The 21,391-nt window shown below is 39.0% G+C and overlaps 1 protein-coding gene and 1 pseudogene across 1 annotated transcript; one reads left to right on the forward strand and one right to left on the reverse strand.

Annotated features, from left to right (window-relative positions):
* The window catches only part of LOC113915098, a 58,233-nt pseudogene that overhangs the window by 20,328 nt on the left and 16,514 nt on the right, over nucleotides 1–21,391 (reverse strand).
* Nucleotides 18,405–20,647, forward strand: PATE3 (prostate and testis expressed 3). Its single transcript, XM_027580832.1, has 3 exons — nucleotides 18,405–18,453; nucleotides 19,886–20,008; nucleotides 20,523–20,647. The coding sequence occupies exons 1-3, from the start codon at nucleotides 18,405–18,407 to the stop codon at nucleotides 20,645–20,647; spliced, it is 297 nt and encodes a 98-aa protein (XP_027436633.1).

Below are 21,391 nucleotides of genomic sequence, written 5' to 3' on the forward strand. Positions count from 1 at the left end.
TTGGGTCATTTCTCTTTTCTTTTTGATAAGTCTGGCCAGGGGTTTATCAATCTTGTTAATTCTTTCAAAGAACCATCTCCTAGTTTCATTGATCTGTTCTACTGTTCTTTTGGTTTCTATTTCATTGATTTCTGCTCTGATCTTTCTTATTTCTCTTCTCCTGCTGGGTTTAGGCTTTATTTGCCGTTCTTTCTCCAGCTCCTTTAGGTGTAGGGTTAGGTTGTGTATTTGAGAACCAATTTTTTCTAATATCATTTTGAACTCATGAATTCAAACATATTTTAGCAGTTTCAATATACTACATTTCTCATCATTACTAAACCTCAAATTATCACATCTTTATGGGAGCCATTTGAAGTTGCCTCTATTTAACCCTTGAGCTGTTTGATAATTATCCAATTATATGGTATGGAAAGATGTTCCAGTCATCTTGTACATTGCTTGCCCCTGACTTGAAATTCAAGAAATTCTGTTCTTTTGTAGTCAGAAATGCTATTTCAGGACCAGAATCTTTTTACCTCTGAATTGATCATTATTCCTAAAATTTTTCAGGGAATAAATAGATAAATAGATGTTAAATACCTTGTGAGTACCATCTGATATTTTCAATTCAAATACAGGACAACAAAGGTTTTACTCAACTTCTTTTATTTTATAAGTATATCTCTCTTGTTTCACACTGAAAATTCTGGTTTTCAAAGACATAGAATAAAATTAGAATTATCTATAACATGCATAACATAAAATTATATTTATATGAATTATAATATTGGAATATATAAAATAGAATAAAATTAGAATCGAATACAGTTAGAATATCCCATAATCAATTGTTTGCTTTATCCCACATTACACACACAACGGTCTAAAAATAACAATGTTAATATTACCACCACCAACTATGATTACTAAAATAGTTTTAAAATTTTGCATATGCTCTCCACTTCCCAACAATCATCACTTTTTTTTAAATGATTGTATTATATCTGCCTCCTATCCTAGAGCCATTACATGCTATCCTCTCTGGCTTTTAATTTTCACTGAATCTTTGTTCTACTAGCAGGTTTACACTGAAACTCCACCAGTAATTCATATGTTGAGGTCTCTCTAGTCATTTCCTTTATTCAAAGCATTTTTTTTCAATGGATTCTTTAGAAATGGCTTATGGGAATAATAATTCTGAAATTCCTGTATGTTCAAACAATGTATGTTTTTTGCACTTGAAAGTGAATTTTGCTAAGTACAGAATCCTTGGTTGACATTTTCTTCCCTTACATACCATAAACATATTACTTCCTTCACAAAGGTCTAATGATTAACCAATTTTCTGTCCCTTGTAAGTTATGGACATTGGTCTAAAAGCTCAGAGGATATTTTTTTCCTTTTTTTTTTTTTTAAGTTTGGTAATTTTACAAGAATATGTCTTGATGTTGAGCTAAGTTGTTGTCTAAGTTGCTAGCATCAGTGACACAGTGGGCTGTTCCAGTGTGAAGTTTCAAGTCTTTTAAAGTCATTTCAGAAAAGTGTTTTATTATGATTATAAATTTTTATTATTCTGTTCTTTTTCCTTGGTTTTCTTTTTTTTAGGAGCTTCTCTTATCTGTATATTGAAACTTTTTGTTTATTTAAAAAAATTATAATCTTTTGGGGTGCCTGGGTCTCTCAGTCGTTAAGCATCTGCCTTCAGCTCAGGTCATGATCCCAGGGTCCTGGGATCAAGCCCTGCGTTGGGATCCCTGCTCCGCAGGAAGTCTGCTTCTCCCTCTCCCACTCCCCCTGCTTGTGTTCCCTCTCTTGCTGTGTCTCTCTCTGTCAAATAAATAAATAAAATATTTTTAAAAAAATTATAACCTTTTAAAATCTATAAACCTCATTTCTTTTAGATTTTAAAATTTCTACCTTTCCCACTTTCTATTTTTCTTAGGTCAATATTTCACTATTTATGCTTATATTCTTTAACTTTGGTTAGTAGAGATGGTGCACCATGGACCCTGAGCATCACAAGGGTCTTCTTTTTGGGTGTATCAAGATGCAAGGCCTTGACCATGCTTTTCTCAAGCTATCACTCAGGGTTGTGTTCACAGAGAAAAATGTTGAAGGATGCACTAACATCTCCCCCAGGACAAAGAGCAGGCTTGCTTCTACTTAGTAGGTTAGTGGTTGATTCCTTAAGCTCAGTATTCCCCAGCTGTGACACAAACCCACGGTGAGTGACATCTACCTGGCTCTCAGCTACACTGCACTGTGGGACTCAGGTAACCTGGGCAAAATGGCGCTCTGGCTTCTGTTTTCACCATGAGAATAAAGTCCTTTGTCTCAACATCTTGCTCCCAGGAAAATAGGGGGGAAAAGCCACAGTAAAAAATTAAGTAAACATGTAGACTATAAAAATCCCACTTCTATGATCATAGTATAAAACTGTAACCTTTTACGTCTGCACATGGACTAAAACTGGAAGTTGTATTAGAAAAAATAAAAATACTATCTTTAACTTCAAAAAATAAATAAAGTCCTTTGTCTCTGATCCAAGAGTTTTGTTTCTCCTACCAGCATCTCTAAAACAAGGACAAGCCAGCTTGTTAGCTTGCAAGTAGGGTAAAACCCTAGACCCTTCACTGTTCTTGACAGTCTGGCAGATGAGGATGAGATAGTGACAGGGACATGGCTTTCTGGAAGATGAAGGACAAGGGTTCCAATGGGATTGGGTTAAGAGAAAGAGAAGACAGCTTGGGGTCCATTAGCAGGTGCTCTCACCCCAAGTGGAGGGAAGTAAGGGAACCCCCCCTTCTCCTAGCTGTTGGTATTACTTTTCTATTGTTGCCTAACACATTACCATTCACACAGTGGCTTAAAACAGCACAGATTTATGATCTCACAGTTTCTGTAGGTCTGAAGTGTGGGCACATTGTGACTGGATTCTCTGCTCAGGGTCTCACCAGGCTAAAATCAAGGTGTGTGATTCTCATCTGAAGCCAACAACCAGGGAACAGCTCAATCTGTCAGCCACTATGTGAGCGAGCTTGAAAGTGGATCCTCCCCAAGTCGAGCCACAGATGACTACAGCCTGGCCAACACCTTCATTATGTTTGTGAAAGGCTCTGAAGCCAAAGACCCAGCTAAGCCACACCGATTCCTAACCAAAAACTTTGAAATCATACATTTTGTTGTTTTAAGCCTCTAAGGTTTGGGAAATTGGCTATGGGGCAATAGGTAATGAATATATTAGCATGTGTGGGGACAAAGGCACAGAGCCCCAGAGACTGGGAGTTATGTAGGCGTGAGGGGGGCACCTACAATAATGAGACAAGGTGCCGAAGAGGGAGAAGCCTCCCACTGCTCCAGCCATCCCCTGCAGACGAGCTTCTCTTGCTCCCTGCGTGCACCACACTCCTGACCAGAGAGAAGCAATCTCCTTGCAAGTGTGTGTGTGTGTGTGTGTGTGTGTGTGTGTGTGTTAAACAATCTTGTCTTTTTCTTTTTCTTTTTTTAAATTTGATTTCATATGGATTTTTTTTTAGATTTTATTTATTTATTCATGAGAGACAGAGAGAGAGAGAGAGAGAGAGAGAGGGAGAGGGAGAAGCAGGCTCCCAAGGAGCAGGGAGCCCGATGCGGGACTCGATCCCAAGACCCTGGGATCATGACCTGAGCCGAAGGCAGACGCTTAACCATCTGAGCCACCCAGGCGCCCTTGTCTTTTTCCCATAGGGGAAAAAAAAAGCACCTGGATTCAAATGGCAAGATTTGGGAAAAACTTGCAGTGGGGCCCAAACAACCCAGCTGTGTTGGAAGATGTGCACCTAACTGTGGTCTACTCTCCACCTCTGAGCCCACAACACTAATGGCCTCTTTGAGCTACAGGTGCTATGACCAATGACTGTCAGTTGGAGCTTCTGGCAACAAAGAAGCAACATCCACTGGGAGATACTCTTTGGAGATTTGAATTTGTCACCTCCTTGACATGGCTCTAGCTCTTTTGAAAAGCAGCTATTGACCTGCTACAGAGTGCTTATGAAAACTGAAGGCGGATCCAAGGGAGCCTTGTGATATATTTTCTGGCCTGATATTCACATATGTGAGTGAGTCAACTCAGACTCAATAACTCGGTAGGTGGGCAGGGCCCCAAAGGCCTCACTAATCAAAGGAAATGGTATATTCATGAGACATGGGAGATATCTTCTCCTCAACTGTGGCTGACCTTTGTATTTTCTTAGTAGTGATTTTTAAAAATCAGAAGACTTACCTTTTGATGAAGTTAAATTTATAATCTTTTTCTTCTGTAATTTGTGCTTCCAGGTTCTGTTATAGAAATCTTTGTGTACCTGAATGTTGTGAATATTTTCTCCTAAGTTTTCTTCTAGTGGATTTATCATCTTAGTTTGTACATATCAGTATATGATCCATTTAAAGTTAATATTTCTGTACAGTGTAAAGGAAAAGTTACATCTTTTCCCATATGGATATCCAGTTGTTCCAGCACAGTTTGTTGGAAAGACTACTAATTTAATAATTCACCATTAAGTGGATTTTTATAGACACTCTTTATCTAATTTAAAAAGTTCTCTTCTACTGTTATCTGATGATAATTTTATTATAAATTGATATTCAATTTTATCATCGTAGTTTTGTTTTTCTTCTTCCAAGAATGTGGAGAATTAAATTGATTCCTTCCTCTAATGTTAAACAACCCTTGCATTCCTGAAGTAAATCTTTTTTTTTTTTTTTAAGATTTTACTTATTTGGGCGCCTGGGTGACTCAGTTGGTTAAGCGACTGCCTTCGGCTCATGTCATGATCCCGGAGTCCTGGGATCGAGTCCCACATCGGGCTCCCTGCTCTGCAGGAAGCCTGCTTCTCCCTCGGCTTGTGTTCCCTCTCTTGCTGTCTCTCTCTCTCTCTCTGTCAAATAAATAAATAAAATCTAAAAAAAAAGATTTTATTTATCTGACAGAGAGAGGGAACACAAGCAGGGGGAGTGGGAGAGGGAGAAGCAGGCTTCCGTGCAGTAAGGAGCCCAATGTGAGGCTCAATCCCAGGACCCTGGGATCATGACCCGAGCGGAAGGCAGATGCCTAATGACTGAGCCACCCAGGCGCCCCGCATTCCTGAAGTAAATCTACCTGGTCAAAGTAGATTATCCTTTTTGTATATTACTGAATTAAGTTTGGTAATGTTTGTTTTGGAATTTTTGCATCAGAGTTTGAGAGATCAGTCTCAAAAAAATTTTCCAACATCCTTATCATGTTAAGGTTATCCTGGACCCATAAAACTAAGTTAGGGAGTGCTTCCTAATATTTTGTTCTTTGAAAGAATTTGCATGAGGTTTTTCCCCTTGATGTTTGAGAGAAGTCACCAGTAAAGACATCAGAGGCTACGATTTCCTTAGCAACAGAGTTATAATTATGGATCCAATTTCATTAGTAGTAATATTTCTTCTTTTGACAATTTTCACAAGTTAATTTTTTTCAAAAATGTTGTGTTTTGGGAAATTGTTAAATTTGTCAGTATAGGTGGATGGTTATACTATTCTCTTCGTTATCTTTCAAATGTCTGCTGGAAATGTAGTGATATACCTCTTTATTCCTGTTATTTCTTTTGTTTTGTTTTTTTGGGTTTTTTGCATTTGCCTTTTTAAAAATCTTGTTTTTAAAATTTATTATTCATTTCTTTTTGTTGCAGTAGAACTGACGCGCAAATGTTACATTAGTTTCAGGTGTACAGCATAGTGATCTGGTAGGTTTATACATAATGTTAGGCTTGCCACAGGTGCAGTGGCGACCACCTGTCACCCTCCAGCGTTATTAGATACCACTGAGCAGCCCCTGCTGTGCACTTGATCCCCGTAACTTATGTTCATTCTATGAATGGAAGCCTGTATGTCCCACTTCCCTTCACCCATTTTGCCCGCCTCTTCCCCCTTCCCATCTTCCTGGTATGCTCAAGTTTTGTGTTCTCTCCATTTTTCTTCATTCAAGCTGTGATTTTCAATTTAGGATTTGTTGATTTTGTCCTTTGAATATTTACCTCTGCTCTTCTCTTTATTTCCTTTCTTAACATTTTTGCCTGATATGATATGCTCTCCTTTGTCTAGCTCCTTGAGGTAGATATTTATATAGTTAATGTTCTGCATTATTTCTTTACTACTATATCCATTTTAAAACTATAAACTTTCCTTTTAGCCCTGTTTTAGCTGCTTCCCATAATATGAATGTCACATGTTCATGAGCACTCACTTCTAATTTCCATTATGATTTCTTCTTTAATCCATCAGTAATTTAAAGGTTCTTTTTGTTCCAAACAGTAGGGAAATTTTCTAGTTTTATTTTTATGATTGATACATTCCTTAATTCCACAACGGTCAAAGAATATATCCTGAATTATTTCAATTTTTTGGAATTTTTACATCTTGATTTATTGTCCAATTTTAGTAAATATACCACATGCACTTAAAAAGAATAGGTACTCTGGGGGCACCTGGGTGGCTCAGTTGTTAAGCATCTGTCTTCGGCTCAGGTCGTGATCCCAGGGTCCTGGGATCAAGCCCCACATCGGACTCCCTGCTCAGCGGGAAGCCTGCTTCTCCCTCTCCCACTCCCCCTGCTTGTGTTCCCCCTCTCACCGTCTCTCTCTGTCAAATAAATAAATAAAATCTTAAAAAAAAAAAAAAGAATAGGTACTCTGCCTTTGTTAGATGCACTATCCCGTAGATGTCAACTAGTTCAAGTTTTACTACCCAGATAACCTATATCCTTACTGATTTTTTTGTATGTTTATTCTATCAGCTATTGAGAAAGGTGTAATAAAATCTCCCCTAATGAGATACCTCGTAATGAGATGAGAAATAATACCTAATTCCCTTATTAGTCTTGCCATTCTTTTGGTTTCTATATTCTGATGCCATGTTATTAGGTGCAAAAACACTTTGAATTATGGTATCTTCCTGTAGGTTAACCTCTTTTTCATTATGAAAAGTCTCTCTTCTTTCTTGCCTGAAAGTATACTTTTTTGATATTTGTATAACTATGCCATTTTTCTTTTTTTGAGTTAGGGTTTTCATGGTATGACTTTTTTTAGTCTTTTACTTTCAACCCTCCTCATTCTTGTTTTTGATGGAGCTCATAAATAGCACAGGGTTGGGTTTTTGAAAATACCATCTGACAATCTTGGACTATTAATTAGAATATCTAATCTTTTTATGTTTAATTACTGGTGTATATAGAAGAGTATATTTAGCACCTAATTTTTTTTTCCTATTTGAACTGTTTTAGGTTCTTTTAAAATTGTTTCCTGGACTGCTTTTGGATTTCTCAAAAATATTTATTATTTCATTTTCATGTACTTATTTATTTGCTGTACTTTTTATTTAAACTCTTTCTAAATTGTTACCTTGATATTACTGATTACATCTTTAACTTATTACAAAAAATAGCCAATTATTCCTTTTCCCACTTTACCAGTAATTCTAGGACCTTAGCATACATTCATGTAGGCCTACCTGGCTTTTGCCTTATTGTTGTAATTATTTAAATGCTACACAGCCAAGGAATAATCAGTGAGCTTGGAAGATATGTCAAGAGTAACTTCCATAACTGAAAAGCAAAAAGAAAAAAATGAAAAAGATAGAACAGAATAACCCAGACTGTGGGGTGATTAGAAAAGGTGTAACATGCCTAGTAGGAATACCAGAGGAAAAGAAAGAGATAAAGGAATGGAAGAAATACTGCAAGTAATGACTGAGAATTTTCCAAAATTAACTAGAAACACCAAACCACATATCCAGGAAGATTAGAGAACACCAAGCAGGATTTTAAGAGATAGTAATAACAGACAGCTGCTCCGTGAGCCACAATTCCCAGTCCTCCTTCCCTGCTGCCCACATTGGCATTCCCCCAGACTATGAGATGCTCAAAGAGGAGCACAAGGTGGCTGTACTGAGGGTACCCCAGAGCTCGGCTCTCATGGCGACCACTGTGATCATCCTAGAGATAAAGAGGGGCATTATAGACTTTTAAATGGGTCAATTCTCCAAGAAGACATAACAATCCTTAATGTGTATGTGCCTTGCCACAGAGCACCAAAATATGTGAGGCAAAAACTGATAGAACTGCAACGATAAATAGATGAATCCACTGTTATCGCTGCAGATTTCATTTCCCCTTTATCATTAATGGATGATCCAGTAGGCAGAAATTCAGAAGGACATGGCTGAGCACCAATCAATCAACTAGATCTAATTGACATTCACAGAATATTTTATCCAACAGAATACACATTCTTCTCAAGCTTGCATGAACCATTCACTAAATAGACATATTCTGGGCCACAATACCTCATTAACATATTTAAACGAATACAAGTCATACAGTGTATGCTCTCAGATCTCAATGGAATTAAATTAGAAATCATAACAGAAAGATAGCTAGGGAAAAAAATCCCCAAATACTCAGATTAAATAACGTACTTCTAACTTCCGTATGGGTCAAAGAAGAAGTCTCAAGAGAAATTTAAAATATTTTGAACTGGGGCGCCTGGGCGGCTCAGTCGTTAAGCGTCTGCCTTTGGCTCAGGTCAGGATCCCAGGGTCCCGGGATGGAGCCCGGCATCGGGCTCCCGACGCAGCAGGAAGCTTGCTTCTCCCTCTCCCACTCGCCCTGCTTGTGTTCCCTCTCTCGCTGTGTCTCTCTCTGTCAAATAAATGAATGAAATCTTAAAAATAAAATAAAATATTTTGAACTAAATGAAAATTAAAATATATTATCAAAATTTGTAGGATGCAGAGAAAGCAGTATTTAGAGGCATGTTGAATATTGCAGGATTGAATGCATATATTAGAAAAGAATGAAGATTTAAAAATCAGTCATCTAAGCTTCCACCTTAGGAAACTAAAGAAGAGAAAATAAAACCAAAGTAAGCAGAAGAGAAATAATACAAATTAGAACAGAAATCAATCAAATTAAAAATCAATAGAAAAAAATCAACAAAATTAAACACTGGTTCTTTGAAAGAATCAACAAAATTGATAAAGCTCTAACCAGAGTAGCTGAGAGGAGAGAGAGAGAAGACAAATTACTAATATTAGAAATGAAAGGGAGGCCAGGATTCCTGATTCCATGGACATGTAAGTGATAATAAAAGAATATTATGAGCAACACCATGCCTACAAATTTGCTAACCTAAATGAAAAGGACCAATTCCTTAAAAAACATGATCTGTCAAAACTTACACAAGAAGAAAGATATAATCTGCATAAGCCTAGATCTATTAAAAATATTGAATCAATAGTTAATAACCCCCCAAAACAGAGAGCCCCCCCATACTCTCTATAGGTTCACTGGTGAATTTTACCAAAAACTTAAGAAATTATACAGATTTTCTACAATCTCTTCCAGAAAATAGAAGCAGAGGGACTATTTCCTTAAAAATATGGAATAAAACTACTTATTCTACAGATTTTTTAAAACAATAATAATGAGCATTATTAACAACTTAAACATACACAACGTTATATGTCAAGTATGTGCCAATAAATCTGAGAAAATATTAATGAAAGGGGCAAAAGATTGGAACTCATTAGGGAAATGCTAATTAAAACCACTTCACCCATTACAAAAGCTAAAATTAAAAAGTCTGATCCACGCAAGGGTTGGCAAGGATGGGGAAGGGCTAGTGAGTGAGCACTCTTGGTGGTTATGTAAAATGGTACAACTTCAGAGAATAGTTTGGTATTTTCTTAGAGTTAAAATTATATTTACCATTTGACCCAGCTATTCCACTCCTAGACAATTCCTTAAGAGGAAAGAGTGTATGTCCATACAAAGATTTATACATGAATGTTCATAACTGCTTTATTTGCGATAGCCAAAGTCTGGAATCAATTCAAATGTCCATCAACAAATGGATAAACAAATTGTGGTAGGTCCATTGGATAAATACTACCAGGCAATATAAAGGGATAAACCATTGACTCAATAATGTGGATAAATCACATAAAAAATATGCTGACTGAAAGAAGCCAAACCAAAAAAAGTACTTGCTGAATAATCTCATTTTATAAACTTCTAGAAATGCATACTGATCTGAAAGTACCAGAAAGCAGCAGATGTTAGGAGGCAAGGCAGAGATAGGAGAGAAGCATTACAGAAGAAATTATAAAGGGTTACATGGAAACTTCTAGACCTGATGAATGTGTTCACTGTCTTGATTTTGGTGATGGCTTCACAGCCATGAAATGCCAAATATTATCAAATTGTACACTTTAAATAAGTGCAGTTTTTTTGGATGTCAATGACACCACAATAAAGCTATTATAGAGAAAAATATTTTAAAATAAAACGTAATGTATTTTAAAATTATCATTGAGAGACAGATGGACATTTTGTACTCCCGATATGTTACAAAGAAGGACACAATATCACCTATGCAGTATTTCAGCCTAGAATGCATAGTATCTAAGACTAATGATGAGGAATTATCAAATGAACTCCAAATGAATGTTCCACATAAAAAGGAGGGAGGACTGTATAATATATATGTATGTACGTAAATGCCATGGAAGACAAAGAAAGCCTGCAAAATTAGAATATGAGTGATCAAACAGATAAAAGTATTGTATCAGTGTTAATTTACCAAAGTTGATAACTGTTACTATGGTTGTGTAAGACAATAACTCTATTCTTAGAAAATAAACACTAATAGAATTTTAAGCGCTCTAAAGCCATGATGCAGGGTGCCTGGGTGACTCAGTTGGTTGAGCAACTGCCTTCGGCTCAGGTCATGATCCTGGAGTCCAGGGATCGAGTCCCGCATCGGGCTCCCTGCTCAGCAGGGGGTCTGCTTCTCCCTCTGACCCTCCCCCCTCTCATGCTCTCTCTCTCTCTCATTCTCTCTCTCAAATAAATAAATAAATAAAATATTTAAAGCCATGATGCTGGTAACTTAACTAAAACAGTTCAGCAAGTGGGGAAAGAGGTGGGGCTGAAGGGGGCAGCAAATGAGAAAGAGCACACAGCAACTGGAAAAGCAAATGGGATTAAATGTTAACAATATGTGAACCTGGGGGAAGGAGAAATGGTGTTCTTTTTTTTTTTAATTTTTTAATTGTTATGTTAATCACCATATATTACATCATTAGTTTTTGATGTAGTGTTCAGGAGAAATGGTGTTCTTTGTATTGTTTTTATTTTTGCAACTTTTTCTGTAGGTTTGAAATAATTTCCAAATTAAAAAAAAATTTTTTTAATTTTAACTACAATAGGAGAAAGTGTTTTATCCTCAAACAAATGAACCCATCTTCAACTCTTCTATGGCATTTTAGAAATGATTTATACCAGAAATATATAAAACATAAAGTATTGTGGGGGCACCTGACTGGCTTAGTCAGTGGAGCATGTGACTCTTGATCTTGGGGTTGTGAGTTCGAGTCCCACATTGGGTGTGGAGCCTACATAAAATAAAATTTTAAAAAAATGTTTTAAATATGAAATAGTGTGATTCCTGGACTCAACATTAATGTCATCAAGATTGAAATGACTTTCAAAAGACTTCTGGGGAATTTCCAGATGATCATGGATTTCTCCTTTCAAATAAATTGACACAGAATTTTGTATCTCAATTCCATTCTGGTAAAACTTTTTCCACAGCACTTGAACATTTGCAAGGGGGAAAGGGGGGAGATACTGGTCAAAGAGTACAAACAGAGTTAGAAGATGAGCAAGTTCTAGGAATGTAATGCACAACATTGTGATTACAGGTAACAATCCTATACTACATTATTTGAAAGTTGCTAAGAGAGTAGATCTTAAATGTCCTCACCACAAAAAAGAAATGGCAATTATGTGTGACACAATGGAGTCATTAGCTAAGGCCATCCTACTAGTTAGCTAACAACCACCACTGGGTTGAATCCTATCGCAATATGTAAGTGTATCAAATCAACACACTGTACACCTTAAAGTTACACATAGCTGTATGTTAAAATTATATCTGAATGAAGTTGGGGGGAAAACATACATTTGCAAGGATATTGGCCTCTACCTTTTTCATTCATATTGGCGATTTAGCCAAGAAAGCTTTGATTTTTTCTTTTTTTAAAAAATTTTTAATTGTAATGTTAATCACCATACATTACATCATTAGTTCTTGATGTGGTGTTCCATGATTCATTGTTTGTGCATAACACCCACTGCTCCACGCAGAATGTGCCCTCTTTAATACCCATCACCAGGCTAACCCATCCCCCCACCCCTCCCCTCTAGAACCCTCAGTTTGTTTTTCAGAGTCCATCGTCTCTCATGGTTCGTCTCCCCCTCCGATTTACTCCCCTTCATTCTTCCCTTCCTGCTATCTTCTTCTTTTTCTTTTTTCTTAACATATATTGCATTATTTGTTTCAGAAGTACAGATCTGTGATTCAACAGTCTTGCACAATTCACAGCGCTCACCATAGCACATACCCTCCCCAATGTCTATCACCCAGCCACCCCATCCACCCACCCCCACCACTCCTGCAACCCTCAGTTTGTTTCCTGAGATTAAGAATTCCTCCTATCAGTGAGGTCATATGATACATGTCTTTCTCTGATTGACTTATTTCACTCAGCATAACACCCTCCAGTTCCATCCACGTCGTTGCAAATGGCAAGATCTCATTCCTTTTGATGGCTGCATAATATTCCATTGTGGATATATACCACTTCTTCTTTATCCATTCATCTGTCGATGGACATCTTGGCTCTTTCCACAGTTTGGCTATTGTGGACATTGCTGCTATAAACACTGGGGTGCACGTACCCCTTCGGATCCCTACATTTGTATCTTTGTGGTAAATACCCAGTAGTGCAATTGCTGGATCGTATGGTAAAGCTTTGTTTTTTTCAGTAGCAGTTAACAGTAACTTCAGGACCTTGAGTGCAAACATTTATCACATTCAGATGGTTTACCATATCTTTGAGATGAGCCAGGCCATGAATAAAGTTCTCTTTTTCAAAATGCTCCAAGCGTGGGTTTATTTTTTCTTTAAAAAAATAAACAAATAAATAAAACTTCTTTTATCAAAATTGATACTAAATTTTGCCCCTTCGAAAGCCAGAGAACTTCTGTGTGATAGAGATTTTCTTATTTTCCACAAGAATATTTTTTAAATGTGATGATTTAGAAACTTACTTTGGATAAAGTTGATGGCTCTTTCAGCTGATGACAGAATTTCTTTCAGAGTTGTTTGAATAGTCTGTTGTCTGTTGTGCATGTAAGTCCTAAAACGAGTGAGTGGCGAGGATGTGAGGAGATTCCTTTCTCACTGAAGTAGGAAAACCAGATGGTCACCAAGCATTGTAGGAGTTCCATCTGCAAAAAGGGAAAGGAAGCTTTTGTTTCAAAGTTCTGCATGATAAAACCACCTTTTTACCATTGCCAAAAAGTCATTGACTTTTAGAGTTGCCAAAAGAGACTCATGATCTAAGAATTCTTTGACGGCTTCAGCATGCACAGAGCAAGCAAAACCAAAAGGAAAAGGAAAACTGGTAACACTGAAAAAATTTCCTTTAGTTTTATCCAATTGTAAAATGAAGGAGTATGGCAAAAGTGCCAATTCCTCAATGACTGCTTCAAATTTTTAAAGAAATATCAACTATCCTATTTGACAAGGAAAATGGATTATGGATTTTTTTTTCCTTTGTTGCAGGACACAAATCAGTGCCAACATGGTTCATTAAAGTTTATCCAATATAAGTAGAGCTTCTTTTCATCTAGCAAGCTGGTAAGAAAATGTATGGAAGGGGCACCTGGGTGGCTCAGTCGGTTGGGCGACTGCCTTTGGTTCAGGTCATGATCCCCGGGGCCTGGGATCGAGCCCCGCATCCGGCTCCCTGCTGGTGAAAGTCTGCTTCTCCCTCTCTCTCTGCCTGCTGCTCTGCCTACTTGTGCTTTCTTTCTGTGTGTCAAATAAATAAATAAAATCCTTAAAAAAAAGAAAGAAAGAAAATGTATGGAAGCCCCAAGAAAAGGGTTTTGTAAAATGGCACAGCTCCATTTAGAAACATGCCAATTTTTTCTCCTTTTTTTAAAAGCTTTTTTAATTTACTCATTGGAGAGGCATGAATGGGGGGGAGGGGCAGAGGGAAAGTGAGAAACAGACTCCCTGCTGGGCAGGGAGCCTGATACAGGGCTTGAACCTAGGACCCCGAGATCATGACCCTAGCCAAAGGCAGATGCCCAACCCACTGAGCCACCCAGGTGCCCCAGAAACATGCGGTTTTTCAAACTGAGCTTTCTTAGGAAAAATTCCTAATCTTCCAGACAGACAGAAGTGAGATGCACTTTCATTTTATCTGGCTTCATACTTGCATTCATGAGGATATTTATACACACACACACAACCACTGTGGCCTTGTGTCCTAGTAAGTTCAAAGATGCAAATGAAAACATCTAATTCCTGTTCTTTCACTTACTTCTATTAGTAATAAAGTCTTGGGCACTGTTAACATTTTGCAGTTTGTTGCCAACATTAAATATGGAAGGAAATGATAAATATCCTTTAAAGTGTAGGAGCCAAGAGCAGGCCACCCCAAGATGGACTATTTTGGCATGAAGATTATTTTGAGTCAAAAAGCAATCTGTCAGGGCTCCTGGGTGGCTCAGTTGAGCGTCTGCCTTTGGCTCAGGTCATGATCTCAGGGTCCTGGGATCCAGCCCCACCTGGGGCTCCCTGATCAGTGGGGAGTCTGCTTCTCCCTCTCCTTCTGCTCCTCCCCCCTAATCCTGATCTTTCTCTCTCTCAAATAAATCAATAAAATCTAAATTTAAAAAAAGCAATCAATCACAAGCCAGCAGATTCAGGAAAAGTTCTTTACCCACCTCTCAACTGCCTAAAAGAATTTAGATGGAGCACCTGCTCCAGGAAGAGAGCTATCACTGTAGATAAAACTACAGTATGATAAGAACTGGGTATGGTAGATGGGGAGGAACCTAGCCCTCATGTCCCACTGTTTCTGAATGACCCAGCAAACCTGTTTACTAAACATTTACTCTTTTTTTAATGTTCCAGTAAATTGCATTCCTTTCCTCTGAAGTCCCAGACTCCTACCTCCTTCTCCTTAGTTTGGGTGGACATATATACCTCATTTTGCCTGTCTGTCTTTGGAATTTCCGTGTCTGAGGGGTTCCCCATATGTATGCTATTAAATTTGATTTTTCTCCTGTTAATGTTTCATGTCAATTTGCTTTTTAGTCTGGCCAAAAGGACCATGAAAGGGACAGAAATTCTTGCTCTCTGACAAGAAGTTAATGAAAAATATAAAATTTTCTATCAAGGTTCATAGAACCCATGAAACTAAGAGGACCCTAGACCCCATATTAATAAATTTTGCTCAGGAATGAAGGTAAGGTGCTAACAAAAATCTGCAACTCACCTGCATAAGATCAGTCCATAAGCAGTTCTGAAAGGGTTTTTTGAAATTTTTCATTAGCCACTGGGACTTTTCATCTAAAGCATTATATTAACAGCAATATTGTGAATGAAGCTAGAATTTTAGTGACACTGATCTATGCTTGAACCTCAGCTGGGCTCCTTGATAGACACTTCACCACCAGGGTGTTGTGAGGGCTCCATGAAACGATCTAAGTAGAAGTGGCTAGCATCGTGTGTGGCACATAGCAAAGCACTCAGTAAATGCTGGTTTTGTTCTTCTTTCCTTCATCTCTTTTCCCACCAGCAATTGGAGTGTAAGGGTAATTTCCCTCTCCACCGGAGTTTTTAAATGATCATTATCTCACACTCTAGTCTCTATATACCCTCTGGAAAGTCATTGCTGCCCCTGGGAGCCCAGGAACAAAGTAGCCCGGTTTCTGACGCTGTGCCAAGGTCCATTCCCCAAAACAAAGGGCAGCACTTAGAAGTACAAGTTAAGAGGGTTGCTCATCTGTGGTATCATCAAGATCTCAGTTACCCACCCTGAAGCCAAGAGAGACCATGAATATGAGGACACAATGTTCTGCTTTCTCCTCCCCAGAGTGGGGCAAATGGCATCTATGCTGAGTGGATGGCCGTCTTATCATGGAGTGCATTAATTTGGGACTCTGTATCAGTGGGATAGTGGATAATGGTATCATGTGTTGTTTATCCTTCACTCATTCCCTCCTTCATTGAGCTATCATATGTTCAGCACATCATCACGTGCCAAGCAAACTGCTAGGTCAGAATAACAGAACTTGGTACCCATCCTCATAATTTACATTATGAAACCATAGAATGTTATGGTTGAAATATAACATCACAGATAAATGCCTTGCTAAAGATGCCGTGAATTACATAGTAATCAACCAAAGGTCTCCAGACTCCCAGGAAAATCCTCTTTCCATTGTACCACACTGCCTCCAGTAGTTCTAATACTTATTCTTTCCTATGTCATACTAAATTAAGAAAGAAATTGTTTTCAAGAGAAAATCTGATGGATGAGGTACTGGGGGAAGATGAGGAATAAGTCAGAGGACCCCAGTGTTTGGGTAGAATTGCAAAATTCCACAATCCTAACTGGAAATAATCCAGTAGAAAAGAGATTTAAAACTCAGTGGGCTGGGGGAGATGAACCATGAGAGATGATGGACTCTGAGAAACAAACTGAGGGTTCTAGAGGGGAGGGAAGTGGGGGGATGGGTTAGCCTGGTGATGGGTATTAAAGAGGGCATGTTCTGCGTGGAGCACTGGGTGTTATACACAAACAATGAATCATGGAACACTACATCAAAAACTAATGATGTATGTATGGTGATTAACATAACATAAAAAAAAAAAACTCAGTGGGCCTTTCAGAAAGCATCTGCCAAGGAAGAAGAGTAGGCACTGAAAACCAACTGCAGTTTAACCTAGAATGTCCTTTGCTTCCTTTGCTATGATTTTAGAGTCATTCTCTTTAAACAGATAAAGCAGAGAAAATGGGTGACAAATGAAATGCTCCGATAGCCTTGTAAACCCAAGCACCAAAGGCTTAGGGCTTTGCCTTCTTGATAAGCCTCTGGAAAGTCGTGAAAAATGCCATCCAGTTTCTAAGATTCTCTCCTACAATATGACAGAATAGAAAATTAGGTTCACCATCTTGTTCTCCATTCTACAACCAATTCTTTTCAAAGAAACCAATTCCCTGTCTGAGGCTTTTGGCTCTCTTCTTAGGCAAAGATGGGCTCTACACTCCGAGTGGTGATAGAAAAAGAATATTGTCAACTCTGTGGCATTTGAACTAAGACGTATGTCACCCAATCCTCACCTGATGTCTAAAAATGTCAGACTTGATATGTTTTAATGAACATATTGTTCCTACAGAAAAGAACATGTCATTAAATTAGCTGTGTATGGAAGATTCCTATATTCCAGCCAAGGTGCCATCAGCTCACTGACAGGTTTAGGAACCCTAGAATGCCAGGACTGGCCAGCGCTTTACCCATGGTGAACCTTAACTGAGTTAACTTTTGTAGAGACAGATACCTAAATCATAGAAAAACCAGCTGGTTTACAATATAAATTTGGTAAAGATCATGTTGTGTGTTAATTCTAAGGGGGATTTCATAGCCCTACAGAATAAATGGTCTCTGGCTGTGGAGAACAGATTTCTGCTAAGGTGAAGTAGTCCTGGGCTGAGAATCAGAAGTTCTAGGTTGAAGGCCCAGCTTGATCATAGATTCTCTTTCACTCTGCTGTTTCTCACCCATAGGGTGAGGAACTACATAAGCTTTCCTGACTTATACATTGTCCTACTTTCACACATGGGACTGTGCCTGGAACACAAAAGTTCCCAGTAAATGTTTGCTGAATGTATGAATAAATCTTCAAGAGGCAGGGGCGCCTGGGTGGCTCAGTTGGTTAAGTGACTGCCTTGGGCTCACATCATGATCCCAGGTTCCTGGGATCAAGTCCCACATTGGGCTTCCTGATCAGCAGGGAGTCTGCTTCTCTCTCTTCCTCTCCCTCTGTGCTCTCTCTCACTCTCTCAAATAAAAAAAAATAAAATCTTTAAAAAAAAAACCTCCATGAGGTATTGAATCAAGGTGGTTACAAGTGTGGCCTCCACTCACTATGTAATCATGGGTAAGATGCTAGACCTCACCAAGCCTGTTTCCTCCTCTGTAAAATTAGGATAAGAATGATAACATCATAACTATAACACTAATTACTATGAGAAAGATTTTATTAAAAAAACAAAGTTAGCTTAATGTAAACCCCCAAATTTATCAATTATCATTATAATTTACTATGGGGGAGAGAGAGAATAAACTTGAGCTTCCAGAGGAAACCTTGTGTGATTGGTTCCCTTTAGGCATGAATAATCCCTGCCCTATGATGAAGGTTTCGTCCCTATAACCTGAAGAGCCGTTCTTGCAGTTCCTGGCTTCTTCCTGTGCAAGGGACTTCTGGCTCAGAATGGACAAACATTTCTTGATGGTTTTCTTCCTTTTCTGCTTCATTGTAGGTGAGTCACAGACCTGAGAAGTGGGCTCCAGAGACAGGCTGTAGGGAGCCCCTGGAAACTCTACATGTACTGTAGGTACCCATGGAGGGCTGAGCCTTGACCATATTTATGAGGGAGGGGAAGCCATTCTTCAGAATGCTCCTTCTGCCTTATGGGCCATCTTTTCTGACCTCAACATTCTGCCATTCCTCACCAGGGGCTCAAGCCTCTATGGCTGCCCCTTCATATTCTTTCTCCATTCTGTCTCTACCATTCTCTATAATTCAAAATCCCAGCAAGATTTTTCTGAGGACATCTTTTCATTCATAAATCTGTATCCCATCTGCTGACATAGCTGGTCAGTCTATAATGGATAATTTTGTAGCTTGTTTCAGTGCTGAACAATGGCTTTTGATACCCTTATCAGGGACTTTATATGAAAACAAATGATTATAGGAGAGGAAATATCGGATGCTCTAGAATCAGAGGTGTTTTGTTTGTTTGTTTGTTTAATGCTTCAGTCGCTGTCTTAAAATCTCTGTACCTTTGGTTGCTCATCTGAGAAATGGGGAAATACAAAGTTTTTGTGATAATTAAATCAGATACAAAGTAAGAGAACATGGCCCAATGAAATGCTTGATAAAAGCTACTTTCCTTTTGCATTTAGGCGCACCAGGGAGAGGTTTTTTGCTTATTTATTTCTTTTATTAAACCTGTATTTCAGGGGCACCTAGGTGGCTCAGTCATTAAGCGTCTGCCTTCAGCTCAGGTCATGATCCCAGGGTCCTGGGATCGAGTCCCACGTTGGGCTCCCTGCTCAGCGGGAAGCCTGCTTCTCTCTCTCCCACTCCCCCTGCTGTGTTCCCTTTCTCGCTGTGTCTCTCTCTGTCAAATAAATAAATAAAATCTTAAAAAAAAAAAACCCTGTATTTCAATGAGCTCACCCCACAATACCACATAAAATGCCACTACCTATGTCCTAATTCATGAGGACTTTACATATTCAGTTCGAAGTTCAAAATTACAGAGTATATTACCTAACATTATCTAAACAGCAAATGTGAGCAACACTAGCTTGGCGTAAAATATTTTCAAGCACTCACCCTCATTATTACACTCCCACTGATCTACAGTGCTGTCAGTCAGGTAGGCTAGGCCATCATTCATAGAACCATTTTAAAGCTGGAAAAACCAACGCCATGGAGGCTAAATCACTGCTCTAAATCACCCCAGTTAGAAGGGCTGAAATAGGGACAAGAAGAATCCTTTTCTTCTCACAATGGCATTTCTCTGGGATAGGAAGTTGGTAAGAGCTCCCAACTTTTTACTACCCACCACCAGCTCCTCATCTACCCCTTGGACCCCACCCCCACCTCCCACAATCAGGTCTAGATAATTCCAGCTCCTGTGAAAGTCCCCCTGGTCTCACTCACAGCAGCTCTCCGCTCTCCAGCAGTGACACCACTGAAGTGCATGACGTGCCACCTTCGCACACGGACAGATCGTTGTAGAAGAGGCTTTGGTTACTGTGTTGCCCAGAAGTTCGAGTCATGCATGACTTTAAAGATCTTCCAGGGTAAGTTAGAGGGTCAGGGGAGGTAATGTGAGATTCTTGGAACATTCTTAGGCGAGTACTTCAGCAATTTCATATCTCTACCCAGGGTAATCCAGGAGAGGAACCAAAGAGCAGAATGCCCCTGAGCTCAGGTCGCTGTGCATGCAGACAGAAGAGGATGGGGGACAATGAGACAGGAGGAAGAAGGGTGTTCTATATTCCCAATAAAACTGACCAAACAGATCTGAACTCTGCAGACACTGAAGCACTAGTTGCTAATCTTCTACCAGGAATAGGAATGAAGCAGCTATAGAGAATTGAGCGTTGTTAGGGACCCCAGGCAAACAACTGTGAAGGGGGTCAGTGATTTCTGCATCTCCCTGCCTCTGTCCTTTTGGTAGGTGTAAGCTGCAAAGCCATCCCTTAACCTACCCTGATGCCTAATTAAATTTTCAGACAGGACTAGTGTCAGGTTTGACCTGTCTTTACAGAACTTAGATCACTGGGTTATTTTCTATGTTCCTTCTTATTACAGATAACGTTCTGCAGTTATCATATATGGTGTGTCAGAAATTCTGCAGAGACTTGACCTTTGATCTCAACAATCGGACTTATGTTCATAAATGTTGCAAGCACAATTTTTGTAACCTCAAAATCTAAAATATTGGCCCTCCTGAGGTCTCACTTTAGAATGTTGTCGACATTTCTCCCCCTTCATGCTCTGCATGCCCTTGCTTTCCCGTCTTGTCCATCTTCGATGTACGGCAGCTCTCTTTCCTTCAGTGTCATCCTTCCTGGTGCCTCCAGCTTGGTTTCTACCTCAGTCAGAGGATAATGATCCTGAACAACAGATTTCTCCCATGACAGGGAATGGTATTTCCATGCTCCAAGAAGCCTGTCCCAAGAGGCTCAGTACAGCAAAATTTAAAACATGACTGTTTTCAAACCTTATGATTAGCTTAAATTAGTTGAGGCGGACTAGAAACACTTCAGCTGATATTTGGATCTAAAACTCCCATTTACTGTTTACTGAAATTAAGCAGAAATAGCAGCCAAATGGATGGTGGACACATGATATTTTCCTCTATGGACATATTACTTTCCCAAGTGGACCATGTTCCCTTCAAACTCCGTTATGACTTTCTTGGCCTTTGCAGAGTACATCCATATACAATGTCTGTACAAATCAGAAAATAAGGAAATCCCTGGCTCTGTGATAGTCATAGCTCACATGCGGCCACCTGTAGGTCTGTCAAGATGTGCACTCAAGATACATCGCAACTCTCCCTTCTTCTCCTTCCTCTCCTAATCTTTCTCTGTTCCTTTCCTCTTTTGCTATCCACTTCCACTATCACCTCCCCAGCGACCCACACCATTGCTGTACAAATTCTCCCTCTCTGAATA

Source organism: Zalophus californianus, chromosome 11 (genome assembly GCF_009762305.2).
Source record: "Zalophus californianus isolate mZalCal1 chromosome 11, mZalCal1.pri.v2, whole genome shotgun sequence".
In the NCBI taxonomy this organism is placed as follows: Eukaryota; Metazoa; Chordata; class Mammalia; order Carnivora; family Otariidae; genus Zalophus; species Zalophus californianus.

Coding starts and splice junctions, on each gene's coding strand:
- PATE3 (XM_027580832.1), top strand. CDS start 18,405: ATGGACAAACATTTCTTGATGGTTTTCTTCCTTTTCTGCTTCATTGTA. Junction 18,454..19,885: donor CCTTTTCTGCTTCATTGTAG/GTGAGTCACAGA, acceptor TCCGCTCTCCAG/CAGTGACACCACTGAAGTGC. Junction 20,009..20,522: donor GACTTTAAAGATCTTCCAGG/GTAAGTTAGAGG, acceptor TTCTTATTACAG/ATAACGTTCTGCAGTTATCA.